General features: G+C 39.1%; 1 protein-coding gene across 3 annotated transcripts in view; it reads right to left on the bottom strand.

Annotated features, from left to right (window-relative positions):
• The window catches only part of nlgn2b (neuroligin 2b), an 83,889-nt gene that overhangs the window by 18,801 nt on the left and 41,605 nt on the right, over positions 1–23,483 (bottom strand). For all 3 annotated transcript variants that reach the window (XM_032576391.1, XM_032576389.1, XM_032576392.1), the window contains 2 exons: positions 21,379–21,432; positions 12,138–12,287 (listed from right to left, as the gene is read on the bottom strand). In XM_032576391.1, coding sequence (XP_032432282.1) covers positions 12,138–12,287; positions 21,379–21,432 — 204 coding nt within the window. The remainder of the gene's footprint in view (positions 1–12,137; positions 12,288–21,378; positions 21,433–23,483) is intronic.

Genomic DNA, 23,483 nt, shown 5'->3' with positions numbered 1-23,483 from the left:
AGCATGCACATGTGTGGGAGTGTGCAAAACTGACAACAAATATAAATACAGTGTTTCTTTGACACTGACCAGCTGGTTTTGGCTTGATCTCTGCCTCGTCCTAGGGGTGTCAGTTTTTTGCTTGTTCCATTTTATGAATTAAATCAAATCAGAAATATTTGTCGCTGGCAAAACTACATCTAAAATTTCCTTTATGTTTAATAGTCTAACTGTTGATGCTTTTGTGCTGCTGGCCGCCTAGTTAAACAAGCAACTCATCAGTCTTACAAACTGTGGTTTGTTTGTTAGGTGGTAATCGATCTAGGGGACATTGCTGTTGAGGCCTCCCTCTATGTCTTCTGGATTTTCTGACAAAGAAAATCAGGCTGACTTGTGTTAAACGCGCTGGAGAAATCAGAGAATATGATGCTTCCTTTGTCCGGAGGATGGCTGGTTTTTGAAAAATATGTATGATGGCGTCTTCAACTCTAACTCAATAGGAATAAGAAAAACGTTCATGTCTAATCACTCAAACACAAGTCTCATTCACGATGTGGAATGTCAGGCAACAAGTGGATGATGACGAAGATGACGGGTGAGTTTTCCAATTGGTTTAATGGAACACCATTTTTAGCATATGCAAACTTCTGACTTCAAAGAAAGCTTTTTAAAATATATATCTCACTATTCTAGCATTTAGCAAAGAGAATAGAATAAACAACTCATTTCTAAGATGCATACACACTTCTGTCTGCGCTCTTGAGTGTTTTATTAAATGTAACGCCAGTTACGACTCGGTTTAAAACCTTTAATAAAACATAAAGAAAAAGAAAAATGACATGCCTCTTTCCTAGTGCAGTTTTCTTGTTTGGGAATTAGGGATGACACAGATAGCTCAAGTGACTGAATTAAACAGTATGTTCTAAAGGGCAGTTGAAAAAAAAAATGTAGGACAGCAGCAAAGTACAGTACACGGGCACAGATGGTTCAATCAGCATGCTTGAATGACAAAGGAAGAGCAGCAGGAAGTGGGTTTTATTATTAATGATTATTGTAAGTGATGATAATGTTTAGTCCTGATGGACTAAACATTTTATTAATTCTTTTTTTCCCCCTATCCCCATTTTAGTTTCGCATTTTAACCCTGAACAACTTTGGTCACATGTTAATCAAATAAATCCCTTTTTCTTTTCAAAGTCCTTCACGTTTTCATTTTCAAGAAAAATGACTGTTCTTTTAATATCTTGCAAATTTGCTAAGTAGAAAATCTGCAGTGATTCAGCAATGTCCTCAACCAAAATGATAATGAGGCAGCGATCAGGGAAAAAAACAAAAAAAAACAAAACAAAACAAAGCATGATTAAATTGGGATGAGGAGATAATAGGACTACCTAATTCATGAAAAACCACAGCTGCTTCCAGCTTCCACGAAGCCCTGCGTAGTGTTGAATAGGCTGTTAAAAATAGAAATCTCTCGTTACTTCCGATCACATCACTGTTGCTGCTGGAACGTAAGGAGCAATCCGCGCAATTAAGATATTGTTTACACTCCCCTACTTTACCGAGTCGTTGTCAGATCCCAGCGATTGTCTGGCTCGACTCTGACCTGGTCGTGCATCAGCGCCGACCCATGCTACTTATCAAAACCACGAGCATACGGGCGTCTGCTGCCCAGTCGAGTGCTGAGCAGCATGCCACAGTTGCCTGGCAACTGTCCAGGGCTTCTGGCAAAATTATATGGACAGACACTCACAAAAGCACTTGCATGCACATATCCGAGCGCTTCCTCGATCAAGTACACAGCAGCTGCATGAACTCAGAGGGTAATGTCAGAGCTAGCTACTGAGTCTGGAAGCTTGCTTCGTTTTACGTGTTTGGTTTGTCTTCAGTGGACACACACACACACACACAACCTCCTCTCGCCACCACCGTTTTCTTCCCTTTTTCCTCTTACAATAAGTTTTCTTTCTGAACCCACACCACCCCCTTCTGCTGAGCTGGTCTTCCTCCTGACTTTAGCGCTGAGAGCAGCAGTTTGTGAGGCTGAGCTCATGCATATTCAACTCTTGCTTTAGGTAAGAGCAAAGGAACCGTGTGAGAAGAGTCATCAGCCTTTAAGTAAAGACACAGGTTGAGGGAAAAGTGATGAATCTCCGAGGGAACACAGGAGTAGTGCGCAAGTGAAGGGGGGAGTTTTAAACCTGGGATGTTTACCAAAATGATGTGATAATTCTGAGCCAAAAGAGTTTTATGACATTAGGGCGCTTGTAGTAAAAACAACTATTCCTAGTGCGGGTAGTGTAAGACATAATCTTTATAATTACACACATAATGTTTAGAAGACGCTTATTTTGAGTTTGGTAAATTGGATTTAAATTTGGATTTAAATCCAAATTTAAATTGGAGTTTTTAAAATTCTAGTCATAGATGATTTTCTGTTTTGCTGGCACTCGCCTGTGGATGGAAATAAACTTGTGGATAGTGTTGAGAAACAAGATATTTTCTACCTGTTGCTCGTTGTTCTCGTCTCCCAGATCCATCAAAACTAGCATAATCAAACTAATAGTTCCAAAAGCAGAAAAAATGATCAGTTTTCTTTTTTTTTCTCAGACACTTAACCTAAACAGGAGAGCAATGTTAGCAGGTCAATTCTTTTCCAGGCTACTTTCGATTTGGAAATGTCTTTGGCAGACGTTTGTTAAGGTATGGATCTTCTTATTTCACAGGGGAAAGCAACAGAGATTGCTAATTACAGTTAGCAATGCTAACCTATCATGCTAAATGCTAATGTAAAAACTGCAGAGCTGTGCAACATGGATTGCTCACTACCAAAACATGGCATAATGTCATCTTTGCTCCAAATATGACGTGTCACAAAAATGCAGCTCTACTTTACATGACTCCTTACAATATTTGATACGGTTCGGCGCATTGAATGGTCCATAATAACCAGATTTATTCACTAAATCCTCAGAGTAGAGCAGTGGAGTGAGAGGATTAAATCTGTTGAGGAATAAAACAAAAAGACGAAATGAGAAATTAAATGGGAAAATTAATTAAAAAAATTAGTGACGAGCACTGTACAATAATATGTTTATTTAGTTTTTCTTCTGTCTTTAATGTATATTTATCTGAAATAAACATGCTTATTCTTTTATGATTCCTACGTTGCTGCACATTTTTTAGTTGCGATGATTCCAAGATCTATTTTCACTGCCACATTTCCCACCGACTTCTATCTTCTTTCAAAAACGAATAATCTTTTTTATATTTCCCGCATTTATTTTGATGGCTTTTGACATATTTATTCTCTTTGGCGGCACTATTTATTCTTTCATTTATTCCTCTTCATATTCATACATTTATTCCCCCCCCGTCTCTCTCTCTGTGTGACAGATTTATTCTCTTTCGTGGCGCCGCCGTGATTCTGGAGTCTTAATCGTGAGCCTCGGAGATGCGGAACTGTCATTCAGCCGCTCTCAGAGACATCTGCAGAGTAATCTGAACGGAGCACCTGCCTTTTGGTCACTGAAAACTGTCTGCACAGGACAGTGTGGAGGGGAGGGGCTGGTGTGGACTCCAGGGAAATGATTAAAAAAAAAAAAAATCCACAGACATAAAACAGGTATTAAAGGGAATATTGCCTAGAGCTATTATCAGATACTGACTGACAGAGGTGAAAGGAACATGATGAAGGACACGTTATATAATTTCCCCATGACATCACAGGTGTGATCAGAGGCTTCAAAATTCTTCTTCTTTTTTTTTTTTAATGCAGGGAGAAAAGGTGATTAAAATGTGCACATGAAGTTAAACACAAGCTCGGGTGAAGATTTTGTAAAAAGTCAAAGAAGAAGAAACATATATGACTCCAGAACACATGCAAAAACAATTGAGGGAGTATCCATGATATCTACATGTAGCATTGTTGGAGTGTTATAGAGGAAATCTACCACTGTAAGTCTCAATGAAGCTTAAGGTCCAGTCAGAAGACCAGCTGACAGATTTATTTCAATTATGCATAACAAACTATGACCAGGCATGCCGAGAAATAAGATTACTTTTACCACGTATCGCTACGCCATATGTGTAGAAAATTGGGAACATGACTAAGTGGAGTGAGAAAAATGTTGTGGCCCTTACGTATTTATTGTGGAGAATAGCTGTGTAAATGGCGCAGAAACCCGGCTCAGAAGTCATTGAGTTTTGACCTTATACTCCCTTAGATTGAGCTCCTGCTTTTTGAGATTTTTTTTTAACCTACTTTTTGATTTCAGACAAATCATTTAAGTGATTTCTTAACTCGACATGTCTTCCTGTAACCAGGCCTCGGTCTGTCTGGTACAATAAAATTCCGATTTTTTTATTTATTTTTTTGTCAAACTTTCAGACGTTTCCACATAACTATATCTGTTCTTTCAAAAGCTCTAGTTCGATAATGATTGGTGGCATTCTAGAAACATTTGTCAAACAACAAAAGCAGATCCACGGTTTGTAATCAGCTTTACAAACCTTGGATCTAGCTTTAATAATACACTATTTAGTTAACTTTCAAGGTAAAGATGTACTTATGGTTGATGCCTGCCACACGTCTCTAATGTTATGCTCCATACTTGCTTTAAATACTGAATATATTCATGAGATTTTTCTCTGAAAATGCTAACCACAATAAATGATTGTAACATTCTTAATCTCAACATCATTCTCAAGTGCTCCATGTCTTCATGTAAAGACCTGCCTTTGTTATGAATCCCACTAGGTTTGATTTTCTCTCCCTCTCTCTCTTCTTCTCTCTCTCTAATTTAACCCACATATTTCTCTCTTCACAGCTCCTTTTCTCCCCTAAGGGACATGTGCTGCACATTTTCAAAGCTTTGAATCATAATATAATAATATGCTTAACTGTGGCTGACGTCTGTGGGTAAGGAGAAAGATATAACTTCCTGCCATGCTGATGCACTATTAAACCGTTTGCCTTCACTGGCTCATTGAATACCATTAAATTCCTTCTCCTGGTGGCACATTTCACCCTTCAACCCACAACCATGTTTTTTTTTTAAACTCTTATCACCCACTTTCTTTCTTGTGATATTTGGGTGCGTGGAGACGTGTTGTTAAATTATTCTATGCAAAGTCGATGGATTTACACATTGTTTCACACTTTATCCACTTCATATATTTATCTATTTTTTTCCTATAGTTACGCACATATCTATAGCAAATGTAGGCATGTTATAGAACTGAAGGAGATAAACTACTCAGATCCTGTTAGCTAGCTAGTATTTAGCTTCATTTCTAAGACAGGAAGCAGATCTCAAACTGTTCCTGTGACTTTAGGCGTCAGAGCAGCTAAATGATATTTCATGGGTAACATTCATAGGGTAACATTAAAGTCTCTGATTCACTGATAACTAATGCAGTCAACTTTTCAGCCTTATCAAAACTCCAACTGCAGCAAGATACTTTGATAACTGTCAGTTTTAGACTGAAAATCAGGTAAAAACCAGTTTACTTCATTGAGTCATACAAAGTTTAATGGTTGCCCACTCTGGCTCCAAGAATTGATTTGACTAAAATCCCTTTAGTTGGCGCAAAGCAATCCAGGGACGAGTGCTTCAACAACCTCCGAAGAATTTGATAGTCAGATATGTCCACTTTAAATAAAAACAAATAGACACTAGTAATTTGTTTTTTGTTTATAATTATTATGTTAATTTCTTGATGCCAGTCAATTTCTTGACTGGCATCAAGTCAATGACTGCAACACTGATGCAGTCATTATTGCAACGGTGTTTCACAGACTATGGCTCATCGGAAACAGGACACAGGAAGCGTGAGGGATTTTAGACAAATCTATTCTTGGAGCCAGAGTGGGCAACCATTAAACTTTATAGACTGATGGCTAAAAGTGCCCATGGATACAATAAAGATATCATTAAAGACAATGGATGTAAAGCCAGGTCAATCAAATGAAGGTCTGTATCATTGCATCAGTCTTTAACTTTGCAAAGACGATGTTTGATGTAATGTCTGTCTGTAAGCAAAAGCAGAGAAAAAATACTTAATAAACAGTTTAATATTTAACTGGATTAAAAAGAAAATATTAAAAATTGTTTCTATTAAAAATGAAAAATAAAATTTTTATAATTGTTTAAATCCAACTTTATTCGCTGGCTTATATTTCTAAGCTCATTAGGCTAACAGGGTGGAACAGGGGGGTCCAATAATATAAGAATGATGCAACACAAAGCAAAGAATCCTGGTAACTGGTTGGTGAGTTAGATGGAGCAAAGAATGTAAAATTGCAGATTTTTTTTTTTACTGTTGTTTTTTATTTTCATATGAAAAATGCAATGTTTTACTTTTCTAAAATAAAAGAAAACATACATAACCGACATGTAGATTCTTAAGAGTTTTACAAAAACATAAAATTACTAATGAGACGTTTACTTAGATTCGTTTTTGATTATTGAATGTGTTTATTTTAATGGCACACAATAATGAAAAATAAGAGGATAAAAAAGATGAAATTTCAGAAAAAAATGAATTTGGAAAATATAAAAAATCAAATAAATGAAGCTAATTACCAATCTCCTTGAAAGTGAACAGTGACAATTTTCCCAAGAAGTAAATCATGTACAGTATCCATGTCTCTGTTTTAACTCCTTTCTTCATTTTGCAGTGCATTTTATGCATTTTGTTTATTCCTGTGTACAAAGAAATATGGATTTTGTTGGTTGAAGCACTAACGTTGATCAACTTTAAGTTAGAATTCAATGCAAAGTTTTGATACTCATTCTTCATAAATAAAAAAAATTGAGCACTCAGGGTCACAACCAACCAGTTTTTGGCATAATACTACAATTGTTTTGAAAAGGTTAAGCTGATTTAATAGAAGGGATTTTTTTCTTTGCAAATTGTCCCAGACTTTTGGGCATGTCTGGAAATCACATCTGGACTTTTGAACAGAAAGTTTAAGATCTCTGTAACCGAGACTAATTAACAGTCTATAACTATAAACACTTTCGGGACTTTTAGAAAGATTTTTTTCGGTGGGTTTGTTAGGTTTAGGGGTTTTAAACGTAAAGTAAATTTCCTGAAAAGTATTCAGTTGTCAGAACAATAACCAAATAACCATGGATTTAGTTATTACGCGAGCCACGCAAGTTTTTGTTGTTTACCATCATGAAAATTGGCTTCAAATAGAGAACTTGTCTACTTTCAAGTAATAAGCTGAATTTTGAAAAAAAAAAAAAAAAAAAAGTAAAGCGAAATGTTTTCAGAAGATGCGTTTCATCTCTCTTCCCGAGGTTAAAAATGTTCCCGGAGCCAAACGATGGTGGTGGGCCTTTCCCCAGAGTTCATTAATTAGTTAATTAGTTAATTAGTCTGAGCAGATGGCTGTGCTGCACAAATCAGGGTTCTCCGTGAGCCTGGAGCGGGAGGAAGGTAGGAGAAGGTGAGGCGAGAAGCGCTTCTTAAACCACAACAGTCTCCAAAAGCTCCGGGGCCTCGGCTGTGTGCAGCAGACATTTTCTTTGCATTCCACCCATTTTATCACTTTACCGCTCAGTGTATCATAAATTGATGAGAAAATCCTTTAGAGGTGATCATTTGTTAAACACATATGTGTGAGGGGGTCGCGGGTGACAGCACAAAGCACTAAAGCCGTATAGAAGGGAGCCTCGGTCCCACCGCATGGAGCATTTATTCCAATGAATACTTTGCTTTGCTGCAGATTTAAAAAGCATTTCTGTAGGTTTATTTTTAGCCTGCCCCCGTCTCTCCCCTTCTGTTTCCTCTTCCCTCACTGTCTCTCTATGATTCTCCCCCGCTCATCCGTCTCTATTCCCCGCTCTCCCTTCTTCCCTTTTACCCCTGACTCTCTATCACTCCCTTAAAGGCGCAGGCGTCGCATGAAGCGAGGCTGGCATGTGTAAGCTCCTGCGAGTGTAAGTACAGGATAATACTAAAGATTAGGACATAAAACCATTAAGATTTTGTGTACCTCTGTTTCTCACTTTGACTCAAATGCACAGTGTCAGAGAGGAGGGATATTAAAAATTCAGATGGATGGTGCATTATTCATGTGTGTGTTTTACGCGCGGCACGCAACTAATTACGGCGCACGAACATGCACACACACATACATGCTGCTGCTGCGTTGCACATTTAGCAATTGACATGTACACAGGCCAACATGCGTGCCTATGCAACACACACTCACTAGGATAATCGCCTTAGTACAGTAACCCATTTAAAGCATATCTGAGAGTGTGAGTGAGAGGGGGAGAGCTCGCAGTCGCCCACATATCGAAATTTTTAACAATCTTTACAGAATTGAGGACACTGCATCATCCCTCATAATAACTCGACCGGATCTATATCCACCTCTGTATTCCTGTGCCTTGTCTCAATTTCGATGGTCTTCCCAGGAACTTCAGGGCTGCTAACTTTAAAATGCCTGAGTGCACCTTAAAGAGCTCAGGAATGAATCACAGCCCAGGTGTCAGAGTAAGTCTGTCACATTTACACCCTGGACACAAGGTCAAGGTCTTTGCGACTGGAGCAAACGAAGACGTTTGACAGTGCCGAAGGAGAGGCACGGGGACAAGGACAAACTGGGAGCCCTTGGAAAGGACCTCAGAGTTTTCCACGTACCAGGTGCTTCATTAGGTACACCTGGGCAATTGCTGGTTGAAAGAAATATCAACCAATTCAATCACATGACAGCAACTCGATGCATTTAGGCATCTGGAGATGACTTGTTAAGTTCAAACTATGATTGGGAATGATTAAGAAAGGCGATGTTGACTTTGAACGTGGATGACCAGCTCTGAGCTCTCAAGTTTGCTCTAAAAAAAGCAGAAATATGCAGTAAGTTGCAAGTGAGTGTGATGACATCAGGATTCAGAAGAGGTGATGTCTTAAAAAGGCTAATGTGTCTCAAATGTTTACTCTTTTAGACGTTGAACCTCAATGAAGGTGGGCTACAGCAGCAGAAGACTACACCAGATTGCCAAGAACAAAGAAACTGAGTCTACTTTATGTTGACTCACCTAAGTTGAACAATTACAGATTGTAAAAACATTGCCTGGTGGTGTTGTAGTAGTATGGGGGATATTTTCTTGGCCACTTAGTACTGACTGAGGATAGTTAAACTCAAATTGTATCATTATTGCCAGATACTCCAGAAATACAAGTGACTAAGTTGGGGCGACATAGTAAAATGTCCAGATTCCTTCTTGGTTTATAAAATGTTTCATGATTATGCTCCATTGCTTTTACAACAGTTTATTCAAAAGAATACCAGCAAGGCAACAAGGGCAGGTTCTTGGGGTGACTGTTCAGTTCCAAGTAGGAAAACTGCTTTGGAACTGCTTTTTCCTGAAATGTTTCTCCCACTTGAACATAATTCCAACAAACACGAGGAACCTTTCACTTCTCATCTCATTTAAAAAAAAAAAGAAAAAGAAAAAACATCCTAACAACTGGCTCTTGGAAAGCCAAAAATGTCAACATTGAGTATATAAAGATATACAGACGTTAAGTTTGTTTATTCCCTAGTGTTATTTGGTATTGTTTTATCCCTAAATGTATTATTTTGCTGTAACAACAACCTGCCAATGGAACGAGAGATAGAAATTAGCCACCTGGTTATAATGTCATATATCTCCATGTAAATGTTCATTAATATACATTGCTATTAAAAATAAACTTGATCTTAGCCGAACATTTCTGCTGACCATGTCCTATAGTCTACCCATCTTCTGACACACAAATCTGCAGCAGCTCAGCATTGTCGCGAAGAATTTCCGAAGGCAAGATGGTATTGGTGTAAGTTTAATTTGAAACAATTAACAATCCTGAAATGTTCCTTTAAAATCAAATACCCACTGAAAACGATCAGCACATTGATATGCAGCTCCTTTCCAAGGGCTCCCAGTTTGTCCTTGTCCCCGTGCCTCTCCTTCGGCACTGTCAATAACAGTGTGGATTATGTTGCCCTCTGTTAATACTCACTGCATCTCTTGGACTCTCTCCTAAACTACTCCGGTTTCTCTGTTTATCATTATTGTGATATGTTGAAACAGGCCTGATGCAATAAACAAGATCTGATTACACAACCTGGCAACAACAAAGACCACCACAAATAGTCTTTGTGCAAACACCTCCGGAAGACGATGGCGAATGTAAATACTTGACTTTCCTGATATCCAGCAGCACGGAGGACTGTGCACACGCTCAGCCGAACACTCCCAGGCCGTGTTCACACAGCAAAAAAAAAAAAAATAATCCAGTGGAATGAAAGATTCTAAAAGTATTTAAAATGTTTAGAAACGATTAAAGGAAATAGTTTTCTGCTGTTGAATCCTATTGGGTTTTCTCTTTAGAAGGAAATACTCCCTTGCAAGACCATTCACCTTTTTATCATTTCATCAGATAAGAACAGCAAACTTTAATCTATCTTATTGGGTTTTGTGTTATATACCAACACAAGCTATCACACAATCATAAGCAGTTATTTTTTTCCCCCACTATCGACCTGTATTTAGGTCCGCCTAGCTTTCCACGTAGTAATAAAAGTGAAAAGTTGGGGGAACGTAGTGGTATTTTTGGGGCCACTCTGTAGTTCCAAGGTGCCCAATCAGCATATCTACTCAATACTCAGCACACGCATGAATTCAAACTGAAATATTTTGGTTTCTAAATCTCAAATTCAGGGTTACCGACTCAGGATATGCACAAGCTCACATAAAAAAATTAAAAAAATAAAAATAACAGGTGGGAATAAGTGGATCAATCCCCCTGAAAAGGCAGGAAGAAATCTGAACACAGATAAAAGAATCTGATGAATGCGCATAACGCGACGCTCCTCGACATCACATATAATTACCACGGCGATAGACCCAGGTAAGGAGTCAACCAACTTTGTGCGACATAAAATCCCGCATTAAACCAGACGTTACCTTGATAAGCCATTTATCCTGCTTCATAATTCAGGTGGACTTTATAAATTCCAATTGCAGTAGTAGCGTATGTCTCGTGTCGGCAGTGCTGTTTGTAAAGTCCTGGATAGCTTCAGAATTAAATAAATTAAATAAATGCTGCATGGCACGGTAGAAATTGGAAATGAGTTCGTCTTATTTACAGTGCTGGTTTGCAGCGTTAGAGGTTGTTTGCTCCCAAAAGAGAGTTTGCGTGATTACTACGGCTAAGGAAGACCACAAACTAAATCTTCCGTCTATTTAGCAAAGTGAAATACTTAGGTCATATCTTAAGTAGTGATCTTTGTGGAGATGATGATGATAAGGAGAGACAGTGCCTCAAGTTGTACATGCACAGTAATATGTTGGCATGTAAATTTTACATGGGCACCGATGACGATAAAGAAGCCCCTTTTCTGAGCCTATTCTGCTTCTGTTTATACGGTAAAATGTCTGGAGGTTATTGCACAAAGATTGTTTATCAAGTAAATAACATAATGGACGACTAAAACAGAGATTTAAAGAGGAGCAGCAAAAGCAAGTGAGGTGGATTAGCAACTCTTGCCAATGACCGATGCTGTCATCCGGGTCATGTTACTGTGGAACATTGTATCTGCTGCCTGGAAATTGAGATTTAAGCATGATATGACTGTCATAAGACTACATTTATTACAGCGATAGTCTTCAGTCAGAGGCCTCTTCAGATTCATTGCAAGACCTACTGCTGCTGCAGACCCATTCCTGCTCACTGCATTATCATCAGCAACTCTGAAGATACTTGTCTGATATGAAATGTAGTTTCTCTTTGGCATAATTAAAGAATTTTTAAATTATTATAAGATGGCTTCTGTATTCTAAAATGTGAAACCAAAGGCTACAAACATATGTTCATAAACCCTACAGTAATTAGTTCAAAGAGAAACTGTTGGAGCAATTTTCAACTACAAAAATGAGTTCATATTTTCTCCTTTGAAATCAACAATTTAAAGGGAAAATTACCCTTTAAAATGTTTATTTTCGCCTTAGTAAATATACCACAGTTTCTAAACGACTTTAACTCAACGCCGCTCTCTGATGTGAGTTAAAGTCTTAAGAGTTACGATGCCCCGCTTCTGTCACTTCATGCCAGACACATGGCAAATATGGCATAATGTGATGCCTCGAACTCACCGAGCACGCCAAGGCGATAGTTCATGGTTACAACGATGACGTTTCCGTAGGCAGCAAGGACGCTCCCATCAAACATGTTCCCTGAGCCCTCCATGTAGGAGCCTCCGTGGATAAAGAGCATGACTGGCTTCTTTCGGCGATCCCGAATATCTGCAAAATACGGATTTTTCAAAAATAAAAAGATATGCGTTACTTGTAAAACATGATTCAAATTCAACAGTTTTCACATGCAAACATATACGTAAGTATGCAATTACCCCACACAGTTAAGCCAACTCTAGAGGAGTGGTAAAGATTTTTTATGATCTTAATGAGGGAAAAAGAAACAATCGAGAACATTCCTGCCACAATCAGAATATGAAAGGAGAGAACAATATGGAAAAACTGATTGGTGACAAAATTCAGACGATTATCTGTCCTTTTTTATTGATCGAATGCTATTTGTTAATGTCTACAACACTTTTTAATGTTTGTTACAGAATGAAGAAGAGTCAAGTTTAGTCATTATCTGTATCCCTAAGGTGTTTAAAATGAAATCAGATGAAAAACAGACATATAAGAAGCTCTTTCTCTCCTTTTTCCAAAATATTCAAGGCTATGTTGAGACAAAACTGTGATTTATTTAGATTTTCAAACCAATATCCAAAATGTTCTGGCACAACCGCACCTCACTTCCCAAGGCGAAAGGAAAGTAACGAGAGGTGAAGACTTCAGCAAACACTTGAAATAGTGAGAAACCAACTTTATTTGTAGACAAACGTGTTTCAGCTTGTGGCTTTCATCAAGGCCGAAATGAACTGGTCTGCTAATTGGGCGGCTTTTTCATAATTTGTGCCGGAGTCCTTACCAGACCCTGTGCAGAAAACATAAGGGCTGAATGAAGCAGAGCAACATTGCTGCACTTCATCCTTTTTGGGTCTTTTCAGTTTTTGTGCTGCCTGCCAATGCTAATCGCTGATAAAAGACACTAAACCCAGTGCAGAAAGCAAAGTCTGCAATCCATCTAGCTTTGCTTTTAAAATAACAGCACAGTCTGCCTTTTCAGACAGCGGCGTGACATCTCCTCCTCTCCTGGTGTAAATTATTCATTATTTTCAGTATCGTTCCGATATGTTTTATGTCTTAAAGGAAAAAAAAAAAAAAAAAGGGAATCGGCTACAGGACAAGGTCGAATTTACTACAAATGTCTGACCTGTGAGTGGGTTGTAAACACTTTTCTAATTGGCTGGATGAAACTATTTAGTGTATGTCCCATTCTACTATGCCTCCTTCTGCGATTGCCTGTTCATCCCGTCCTCTGCAGCGATGGTATCTTCCCGCACTCTTATTCCCCTCCACGTGTGGAGCGAATGGTGCAGGCAGTTCCGATGCCTTATCTGTTAGTGGTGTCTTTGCGGCCATCAGTATGTTGCTATGGTTTACTCAGTCAGCCTGTGTGCACCCCCTCCACCTCCCCCAACCCACCTGCCACTACTCCGCCATTCCTGCCCCCCCATCCCAGCCCCACCTCCACCCCATCGGAGCGTCTGTGGTATGTTCAGAGCGTCTGAGCGTGGACGAGGCTGAGAGAGCTGCCAGAGCACCCCAGTTAGGCTGAGCGTCTGCACTGTGCAGGCCCTGTGGATAATTTGTATGAAAGGCAGACCAAGTGGAAACATAAATAACAGCCACAGCATCTGTTTACCCTGATGAGCTTCAGTGCTCAAAGAAGGGAGGGAGATGGGAAGATAACAGGAGAGAAAGAAAGAGAGAGAGCTGGGTTGGAAGAAGAGAGAGGGGGTGGGGGGAGGAGGGTCGTAAGATAGAAACAGAGAGGAAAAGATGAAAATAGGGCAGCATGAGAGAAGTGATGGGTAAAGAAATGGAATTGGAGATTCACAAACATGGGGGGAAAAAAACCCCCTGAAGATATCACGGATGAAAAAAAAAAGAGGCACAAATCAAGACACACATGGCAAGGTACGCTAATGAACGCCGAAATTCACACAGGATTCACACCGTATTCATACAAAGCCACACACACACACACTCTTGCATAGGCAGCTGCGATGTTGAGTCGCTATGGAAACTGCTTCTCGCTAATAGAACTGCACCAGCCATTCCATCGCACCGACTGTTGCCGTGGTAACAAATTCCACTCACGTATTTGCACACCCGCCTGCATCACCACCTGAATCTCAGGTTACACATGCACCGGCGGCGCGTCACTCGCAGCAGCGGCGGATGGGCACGCGCGTGTGTATCAGTGTTGAGGGAAATGGAGAGGGGGCGACGCACGGACACACGCACATGCATAGTTTTTTTCCCCCATAAATTATTGCGCGTCTTCTGTTAGAACATATATGTGTGACACGAGCCGGCTGGACATAAAGTACACACACACATCCCCCCCCCTGCGCACACACAAAAATATTTCAAGTCACACAGCCCAGCGCGTGCAGCTCGTGTTCTTCTTCTCTTTGGTGTATTCTGAGCGTCGGCTGATTTCCCAGAGGATATGTAAACAAGTTCAATTATCTTGACGTTACTAAGACAGTATGGAGGAGTGACGTATTAGCTGGCCGTCATCAGCCTCATTCAGAGAGACGCTCAGAATGTAAATCAAACCCGGAGAGGAAGGGAACCATAGCAGTGGCCTGTGCCTCCACATCTTAAAGAGCAAATGATCAGCCTCCTAAAGACCACTGGACTGTCAGGCTTTTGTCAGCGTAAAGCGGTCTGTAAAAGCCTTCTCTGGCGATTCGTTATTGAACCGGAAAGCTCAATGAATTATCCCTCATTTCAAAATGAGGAATAATTCATTGAGCTTTCCGGTATCTATATTTCCGGTATATATACAGTACAGACCAAAAGTTTGGACACACCTTTTAATTCAATGAGTTTCCTTTATTTTCATGACTATTGACATTGTAGATTCACACTGAAGGCATCAAAACTATGAATAACACATGTGGAAATATGCACTAAACAAAAAAAGTGTAAAACAACTGAAAATACCCCTTATATTCTAGTTTCTTCAAAGTAGCAACCTTTTGCTGTGATTACTGCTTTGCACACACTCTGCATTTTCTTGGTGAGCTTCAAGAGGTAGTCACCTGAAATGGTTTTCACTTCATAGGTGTGCCCTGTCAGGTTAATAAGTGGGATTTCTTGCCTTATAAATAGTCATGAAAATAAAGAAAACCCATTGAATTAGAAGGTGTGTCCAAACTTTTGGTCTGTACTGTATATATATATATATATATATATATATATATATATATATATATAAATAAAAATGAGGGATAATTCATTGAGCTTTCTGGTTCAATAACAAATCGCGTTCCGGTTCAATAAGAATTGTAAAAGAAGGCTTTTACAGACCCCTTTACGCTGACAATATATATATATATATAATAAAATCAAATGAAACTTTATTTCGAACATGATAGTAGTATAAAATCATGCACAAGAATAAGGAATGCAAAAGACATACTATTTGTGCCACAGTAATCTTAACATGCTCGAAAAGGAGTAAGGAAGAAGTAAGAAACTTATATAAAGCTTGGAGATGTGATTTGACAAAACTGTAAACTAGCAATAATTATTTTATTTTTCTATCTTTGTAAGTAACTCCACTGAATGTTTCAGCTGTCTTTTTCCATTCAGTTTGTGCTTCCGACAAGTGAGCATAATTTATTTATTTATTTTTTTGTCTCCGCAAAGCTATGCCAACTTTCAAGGCCGTGTGTCCACTGTTCCCCCACAGGAAACAGAAACTTTCTGTTGCAGCTCACCTGTACAGTTTTCTTCCTTCACTCATGTTCTTTGCTAGCTAAGAAGTGGTAGCTGTCATGCAGTATGTGATTTTATTTATCCATCCATTTATTTAGTATTTATGTATTGGGTTTTAATTTAATGCACTCATTGAAGAAGATGCCTCTGTATGCCTGATTCTCTGGAGGGGAACAACATTTTTCAAGAAGTGGCCATACCCGTCCTCATCTTGTTTTACTCGTTAAACCAAACAGTTCTATAGTGTATTAATTCATGAAGAAGTAAGGACACCCTGCACCCTAACAGCTGCTGTTCCCCCACTGCTTGGCTGAAATATCCTAAATCACTTTCCATTTTTTAATTTGACTCAAGCATCCAGCCCTGATTAGCAAATTCTAAAAGCTGCTGGAAGGATGTGTGCTCGTGTGTCGAAACCAAACTTGAGTCAAAAAAGTTATGCTTGGCCCAGAAAAGTCGCCTTGTGTCAGCAAAGAGAACGCCGAGCCCACTGAGAAACGTGTTGGTGGGGCTGTTTGGTGCCCGGTTAATGAAACTATTAAAAGTTCCAAACACCAGGAAGCTTTGACTCAAATCTGACGAGGAAGTCAAATTTTTTCAGCAATTCAGTGAGTCAAAGCAAGCGCCAAAATCTATAAAATAAAAAAAAAAACACTGCTTCACCTACAAAAAAATGCAACTATTAGAAAAAAATCAAACAAAAAAAAAAAACTTTGTGGGGTCAGGTGCTGCTGGACCTGAGATTTCCACTGATATGAAGAGGAAAAGCTTCCATTGTTGTAGATATTACAGCTTTTGAGCTCCTCCTGTAGAGTATCAAGGTGCTCCAGTGCAGAGGCAAAAAGCAGGTAATCAATCAGGGGAAATGTGTAGTCGTGAAACAGTTGAAAAGCTGAAGGTGGACATGATTCATTTCATTTGATCTAAAAGATTATCAAAATGATCACAGTCAGCTTAAATAACTGAGCTGGTTATGCATAAACTGCATCAGCCCTGAGAAGCCTCAAGCAAAGGACAAGATCAGGTTAGAAATGTCTGATTAACTCACATCTTCTGAAAGAAACCTGGGGAGGAATTTCTGAACTTGAAATTTTCATATTTAAATGGTATTTAAGGAGGTTTTACCCGATACTGAAAGTGCTAGTTCTCCTCGCCCAGTCCCGTACACGCATGCATTTTCTTTCTCCTTATGCCGTAATTCCTGTATGAAAACGGTCAAATAAAGGCCGCCACTGCCACAAAATGATTTAAAAAAAAAGGACATTATTCAACTCTTTAAACTCTGGAAACAAACTTATTTCCACATTTTTTGTTGTATTTTCATTGTTTTAAATCCATTTTGCAGTTAAATATTCCAAATTTTCCCCTTAAGGCCAGTTGGCAAGTTAAAGAGTAACAGCACGCTTTTACTGAGCGGTACTGAGACTCATTTAGAAGCTGTTGGAAAATGAAAGTTTTTCTTAATGTTTTTCTCAAGACATATTTTTTAAATTTTCTAAATGAGGAAGGATTTTAATAAGTCTGGGTTTTGGTTTTTGATCATGTCCTTGTTGTCTATTTATGTTTTAATGGTATTACTGTACTCAGTTTATTTTCAGAAAAATCTTGCCATATAGGTTAATACATTTTTTTTTGCTTACTTATTTCTTGTGTTCTTCCATTTCTTGGTTTGCTCTCTTATGTTAACATTAGTCTCTTTTTTTAATGGTTTGTTGTTTCTATTGTTTAATTATTCACTTTCCCTCAGTTTCCATGTTTGTTTTCCAGCACAGCTGTTCCACATTCCCCTAATACAGCTCACCCGGATCCAATGTAAATCTTCAGTCTTCCTTCATTACAAGCTTGCTGGTTTTCATTGCTCATACTAGGTACTCTGCCCATGCACCATTTTCTGGCCTCCTCATGTCAGATCAGTAAAGTTTCTATTATCATGAATAAAACTTTACTATGCTTATGCTAAGTTCTTGTCTGCATTTTGATGCTACTCTCTTGTACATGACATAAATGTGTTTCGAAAAGATAAAGACTTTCTAAAAGTGTTTTTAGCACAAACCTTAATAAACATTACAGAACACATAGTGGAAGGTATTAGTTATTAACGTCCCATTTGTTGGGTTAATCCTGAGTGGCGGAAAACTTTCGCTTTCGTCGCTCCCCGTGTGTCAATCTGTAACTGCTGTGAACCAGGCAACGCTTCACGGGAGAGAGGCTTAAAGATCAAAATAGGTAATATGATTAATCTGCATCATGTAATATTAACGCTTTAAACTTTTCAGATTAATTGCGTGCGTTAACGTCGACAGCCCAGAAAGGATCAAACAAAATGTGCATTGAGTGAATGCCTTTGTTATAGGCTGCTTAAACTTTCAGTATTTGGCAGTTATTCAGTTTTGCAGGCGGTTTTGTGACTGTGTTATAATAGTTTAAAAGGCAAAAAAACATCTCTCTGCCAAGTCTATAAGTACTTGTATGTGTGCTTGCATGTACTACACACACGGGTCTCGTTTCTAATGCAAATATCTTAGTAAACTTAACAAGATATTTTTCTTTAAGTGAAATAATCAACCAGTAGAACTAGAAACAAAATTTTCATCAATATTAAGGAATTATTTACTTAAAACAAGCTCCTATGTCTTGCTGAAATATTACTTGTGAGATAATTTGGTCTTATTTCAAGTGTACTAAGATATTTGAACTAGAAACTAGACCAAACATACTTGTGTGTTTTTGCAATGCAATGTCTAGCTTGATGTTTCACAAAATGCACTCAATTTCTTCCCATTTACACAGCAAAACACATTATTAGCTACACCAACTAACGCGACAGCATACAGTCAGAAACAAAATGGCAGCAGGAGAAAGGCCTACAAACCAGAATTAAATTTATGGCTTTTTTTTTTTTTTGAAAGAGCAGTAAGAGTTTCAGCTGTGATCTTACCTAAAAAACAAAAACAAATCTGCAAGGGAGTCTCAACAGAAATATTTGAACTATTCCTTTGGTGGTAGCAATCAAGGTGTTGAATGGTGCTGAGAATGAGAAATTTTAACTCTCACCAAAAGTTAATTTTTTATTTTTCATCCTATAAATTTACGTAAATGTGTCAGTAGAGGGGTTTTAATTCAAGGCCACACAGATGAGCCCAAACCATTAACATCTGGCAATACAGTAATGCTAAGCAGAAGATATTACATGCTTTGCTTAAGGCTTCGTTAGTTTTAATCTTTATTTGCGCTTCAGACGTGAAAGTGGTTGAATGACTGAGGCAGAAAATGTGAGGTAACTGGAAGGAGAAGCGGGCCCAGTCTGAGACCTTTATAGCCAACAACGAGCTCAGTGTCTTTCCTGCCTGCTTAAAAAACACTGACAGATTATTCCCACCTGTTCATACCACCTAGCCTGACACTACCCTCCTTAACTCCCATTCTTAATAGTAATGTCTTACCTTCCTACTCAAAGTGCCCACTTTCTTCTTTTCCATTCCGCGGCTCCTCTCTCATTCATTTCCTTATGGTAATTTCCATTGATCCGGGTGTAAAAGACTGAAGGCTGAATTAGCACTTTTCTCTCAGCACCCAAACCCACACATAAGCAGTGCGGCTTCCTACAAACCCCTTTCAAATAAGATGCCTTTAAAACAATGTTTGGGCCATCCAACGCTCGGGCAATTAAGTAAGAGCTCAACTGCGGCCCGGCACCTCGTGATCCCGTCAAGATCCGTCAGCTGCGGGCATAAATGTCAAGCTTCACCGGTGTCCTTCTCCATCCACCCTCTCACTCTCTGTTTCTCCACATCCCTCTCACTTTCAAAGCTCTATAAATGTCATTTCATCATGCACTTGTCTTCATTATGAGTGCTTTTTCACCTCTCTCCCTTCTTTGTTGCCCTCCCCAGTGTTCAGATTTTCCCTTTTTCTCTTCCAACCCCTCTCACCCCACTTTCTCATCATCCCATCCCTTTTCTCTACAGTTCTTCGTGAATCCCTCTCTCTCTTTTTTCCGCCGTTACGGAATCGCAAAATTGGATTAGCTCGCGCTGGCTCCTTTTTGTCTCCTTTCAAAGCACGGCGGTTAGCGATTCCTGGAAAAAAGACAGTTCGACACCCAAATAGAAGAAGCGCGGCACAGATGAAACCGGACGACGATACGAAAAGTAAAGAACGTGTCTAGAGAAGAACAAGCAATGTGTTTAAGTTTTCATAGGTGCAGAAAAAAAATGTGTGCAAGCACCATGCCCAACATGAAAAATGGCGGTGGCAGCATCGTGCTGTTGGGACGCCTTTCTTCAGCAGTTACAGAGAAGCCAGTCACTTTATGGGAAGATAGATGAAACAAAAATAAAGAAGAAATCCTGAATGAAAACGCATTAAATGCTGAAAAAGCTTTAAGATTGGGGCAGAGGTTCACCTTAAAGCTGGACAGTGGCTGAAGCGGCGCGACTTAATTGAAAGCATTTCCACGTGCTAAAATGGCCAAGTCAAAGTCACATCCTGAATCTGTTGCAAGACCATAAAATTACTGTTTGCTCCATTCAGTCTGATCAGGCTTGAACGACTTAGCAAAAAGTAATGGAGAACATTTTAGTGTGCAGTGATGCAGACCTGATGCAGACATACCACCAAAAGATTTGCAGCCGTCTTTGCACCGAAAGGCGGCTCAGTAAAGCGTTGATTGAATTTGGTTTGGTTGAATTTTAAGATTTGTATTTTTTTTAAGAAACTTTGAAATCTAGGTGTAAACTTTGCTCACACTTCCACTGATTTATGCTAGTTTTTGCCAACGAATTTATGACTGCGACAAGGAAAAAGTGGAAAAGATTACGAAAAAAAACAAGGCACTTTATTGCTGAGGAATGAAAACAACAACAAAGGTAGAGGGCCTTTGTTTCCATGCAGTTGCATAGAAACAGTGACACATGGAGAGATTTTTGCTGCATCAATGAAAAGCAGACAACATTAGACTTGAAAGCATAAAGCAGCAAACAAAAATGGATTTACTATCCCACGTAAATGTCGGTTTGGGCGAAGACAACATGGAGGACAATAATTGAGCGGAACATTTCATGAAAACTTTGGTGGCAGAGTAAAAGCGCAGGTGAATAAGGAGCGAATATAGATTTTTGAGAGATGCATCACAGCAGCAAGAACATCAGCGTGTGGCTGATCAGCCACATAGCAACCGAGAAAGGAGAGTAAATTAGCTTCCTGTGCAAGTGCCCAAAAAGCAGCAGTTGTGACGAGCAGGGAATGATGAACAACTGTTTTGTGGGTAGCTTTTATTTATCCGAATGCGTGCTTGTCACAGTGAATGGCCGATTTGCGTCCTAATCAAGGCAGTTAAGGGTGGACAATGTGATGTGCACATAGACTGATGATTAATGAAACAGATGCAAACGCCACATTTCCCATGGCCCTGTTAAAAAAAATAAATAATAGAGCATAAGGAGAAGGAAACATGCAAATAAAATACCTTCATCCCTTGGTCTGTTCATGGTGGACTCATCATTTTTTTTTGTGAGCGGACCTGAGGTTTGGAAAAAGGAGACAAAAGACAACATTTTAAAAAGACAAGCAGGAAAAGCAGTGTGATCTAAATTCACCCCAGTTGCTGTGTACAAACATGAATGACTTTTCCCTAAAACAAGACCCAATGTTGCTTCTAGGCAGTACGACACTGTGCCAGGGTGGCACTGCCTCAGGGGCGGCACAAATAATAGGAAAAAAAACATGATCATTTGCCCTAAAACAGCTTTCAGTTCTTTTATTTCATGTTTAGTTTATTGGATGCTCCTTTATGTTGTGCATATTGTAAGTATGTCAAGACAATTCTGCACATTCACTACAGCTGGGTAATATAAACTTATCAAATTTGTTGCAGGTGCAAAATTAATAAGCATTTCTCTAAACCTAAATCACTAGTTTTGAGTTCTAGCTGAGAATTTAAAGGGCCAGTAGTATATTTTTATGGCACAATCAAGTAACTATGTTGCCTTCAGCTGTTATAAAAAATGCTGTATATATAAATATCCCTTAAAAAAAGTTTTAAGGCATGTGCTTTAAATTTCAATGCTTTGAATGTGTAATTTAAAGCATTGAAATTGGGCTTCTGTCTCTTTAAGAAACTCATACTCTTTTTCCCTACACAATGCTTCTCCTTACAACACATGCTCAGTTCTATCAGGTGTTTGCTAATTGCTGTCATGCCAGTCTGGAGGAATTGTGCGTGAAATTCAGCTGGAGGCTGCAGCGCCAAAGAGAAGCCTTGGTGGAAATAGGCAGCGCTTTGTGAAAGCAAGTGTTTAAGCAAACCCCAATATGGCTGCCACTGGAGAGTCAAGATTTTCTCAAACATGCTGGAAAGAATGAAAGCACTCAAACACTCCAGGTATGTTTTAATGAAGGAATAACACAGTAACATGACAGAAAGCCCAAAAGAGTCAATTTTACAAAATACCCTTTTTTTAAGTGTTAAGCTGACCAAACCTGTGCTTGGTTATTCTGATGAAACTCTGCTGTATGTACTTTCTGATTTTTGCAGAATGGTAGTTTTTAGTCTACTTAGTATTTTTATTTCATTTTATTTTACTTTATTTTTGCTTGGGTTGGTGGTGGACTGAATTGGGATGGATAAGAGTCTCACTTATGACACCATCCATTCCTGTCATGAACTCGCTCTCATTTGCTTTAACTGCTTAGTAAATGAGGCTCCTTCTTGTTAACCTTTTTCCTCAATCAGTCTAGAGTCATGGCTTTTTTGTATAACCCACCCCCTCCAAATAAAAGGAACAAAACAATTGGCAGAAGCAAGCCATCTCGGGAAGAAGCAAACACCTGCTAAGGTGCTACACATTCCACACTGACTTAAACCAAAACACTCCTCTGACTAAAATCAATAAATGCCGAACATATTGGATAGCTTAATTTTGTGCTCCAACAAATGCTATCCTGGAAGGGAACTTTGAGAAATTGCGAGGGATCCGCCGAACAGTGGGATGGTTTTGATATGAACACACCCGGCTAAGCCTTTTGACAAGATTTCCCACATCAAGGTCAAAGAGGAGCCTCGAATTAAGCTTTAATGGTAACAACAGTTAACTGCTCCATAGGGCAAAGCCAGTAACAAGCATTTATCGCAGTGACCAACCAATGCCCTGCTGTGTCAACCTCTGTTAGCTCAAAGTGATAAAGATCCTATTAGTTTCTTTTTTTTGTTTTTTTGGTTGGTTTCAGTCAGAGGCGATTTCCATCAGCAAACAATTAAGCCACTGTGTTTTGTGCCATGCTCAGCTACTGTCCACATGACATGAAAAGCTCATTAAACCCATGTATACTTCCTACACATCTAATGTTGACACAACTGCGAATGGGAATGCGCGACATGGTGGACCTGCGGATGTGATCAGAATATATAAAGTACCTGGCAAAAAGTATTCACACCATTTGAACTTTTATCACTCAAGAAAACACAACTTCAATGTATTTTGTTGGGATTTTATGCGACAGAGCAACACAAAGTAGTACATAACTATGAAGAGGTGTGTTAGAGAACATTCATGAGCAGGCAGCGTCATGAAT

Source organism: Xiphophorus hellerii, chromosome 11 (genome assembly GCF_003331165.1).
Source record: "Xiphophorus hellerii strain 12219 chromosome 11, Xiphophorus_hellerii-4.1, whole genome shotgun sequence".
Classification (NCBI taxonomy): domain Eukaryota; kingdom Metazoa; phylum Chordata; class Actinopteri; order Cyprinodontiformes; family Poeciliidae; genus Xiphophorus; species Xiphophorus hellerii.
This window is presented reverse-complemented; position numbering and strand designations above follow the sequence as displayed.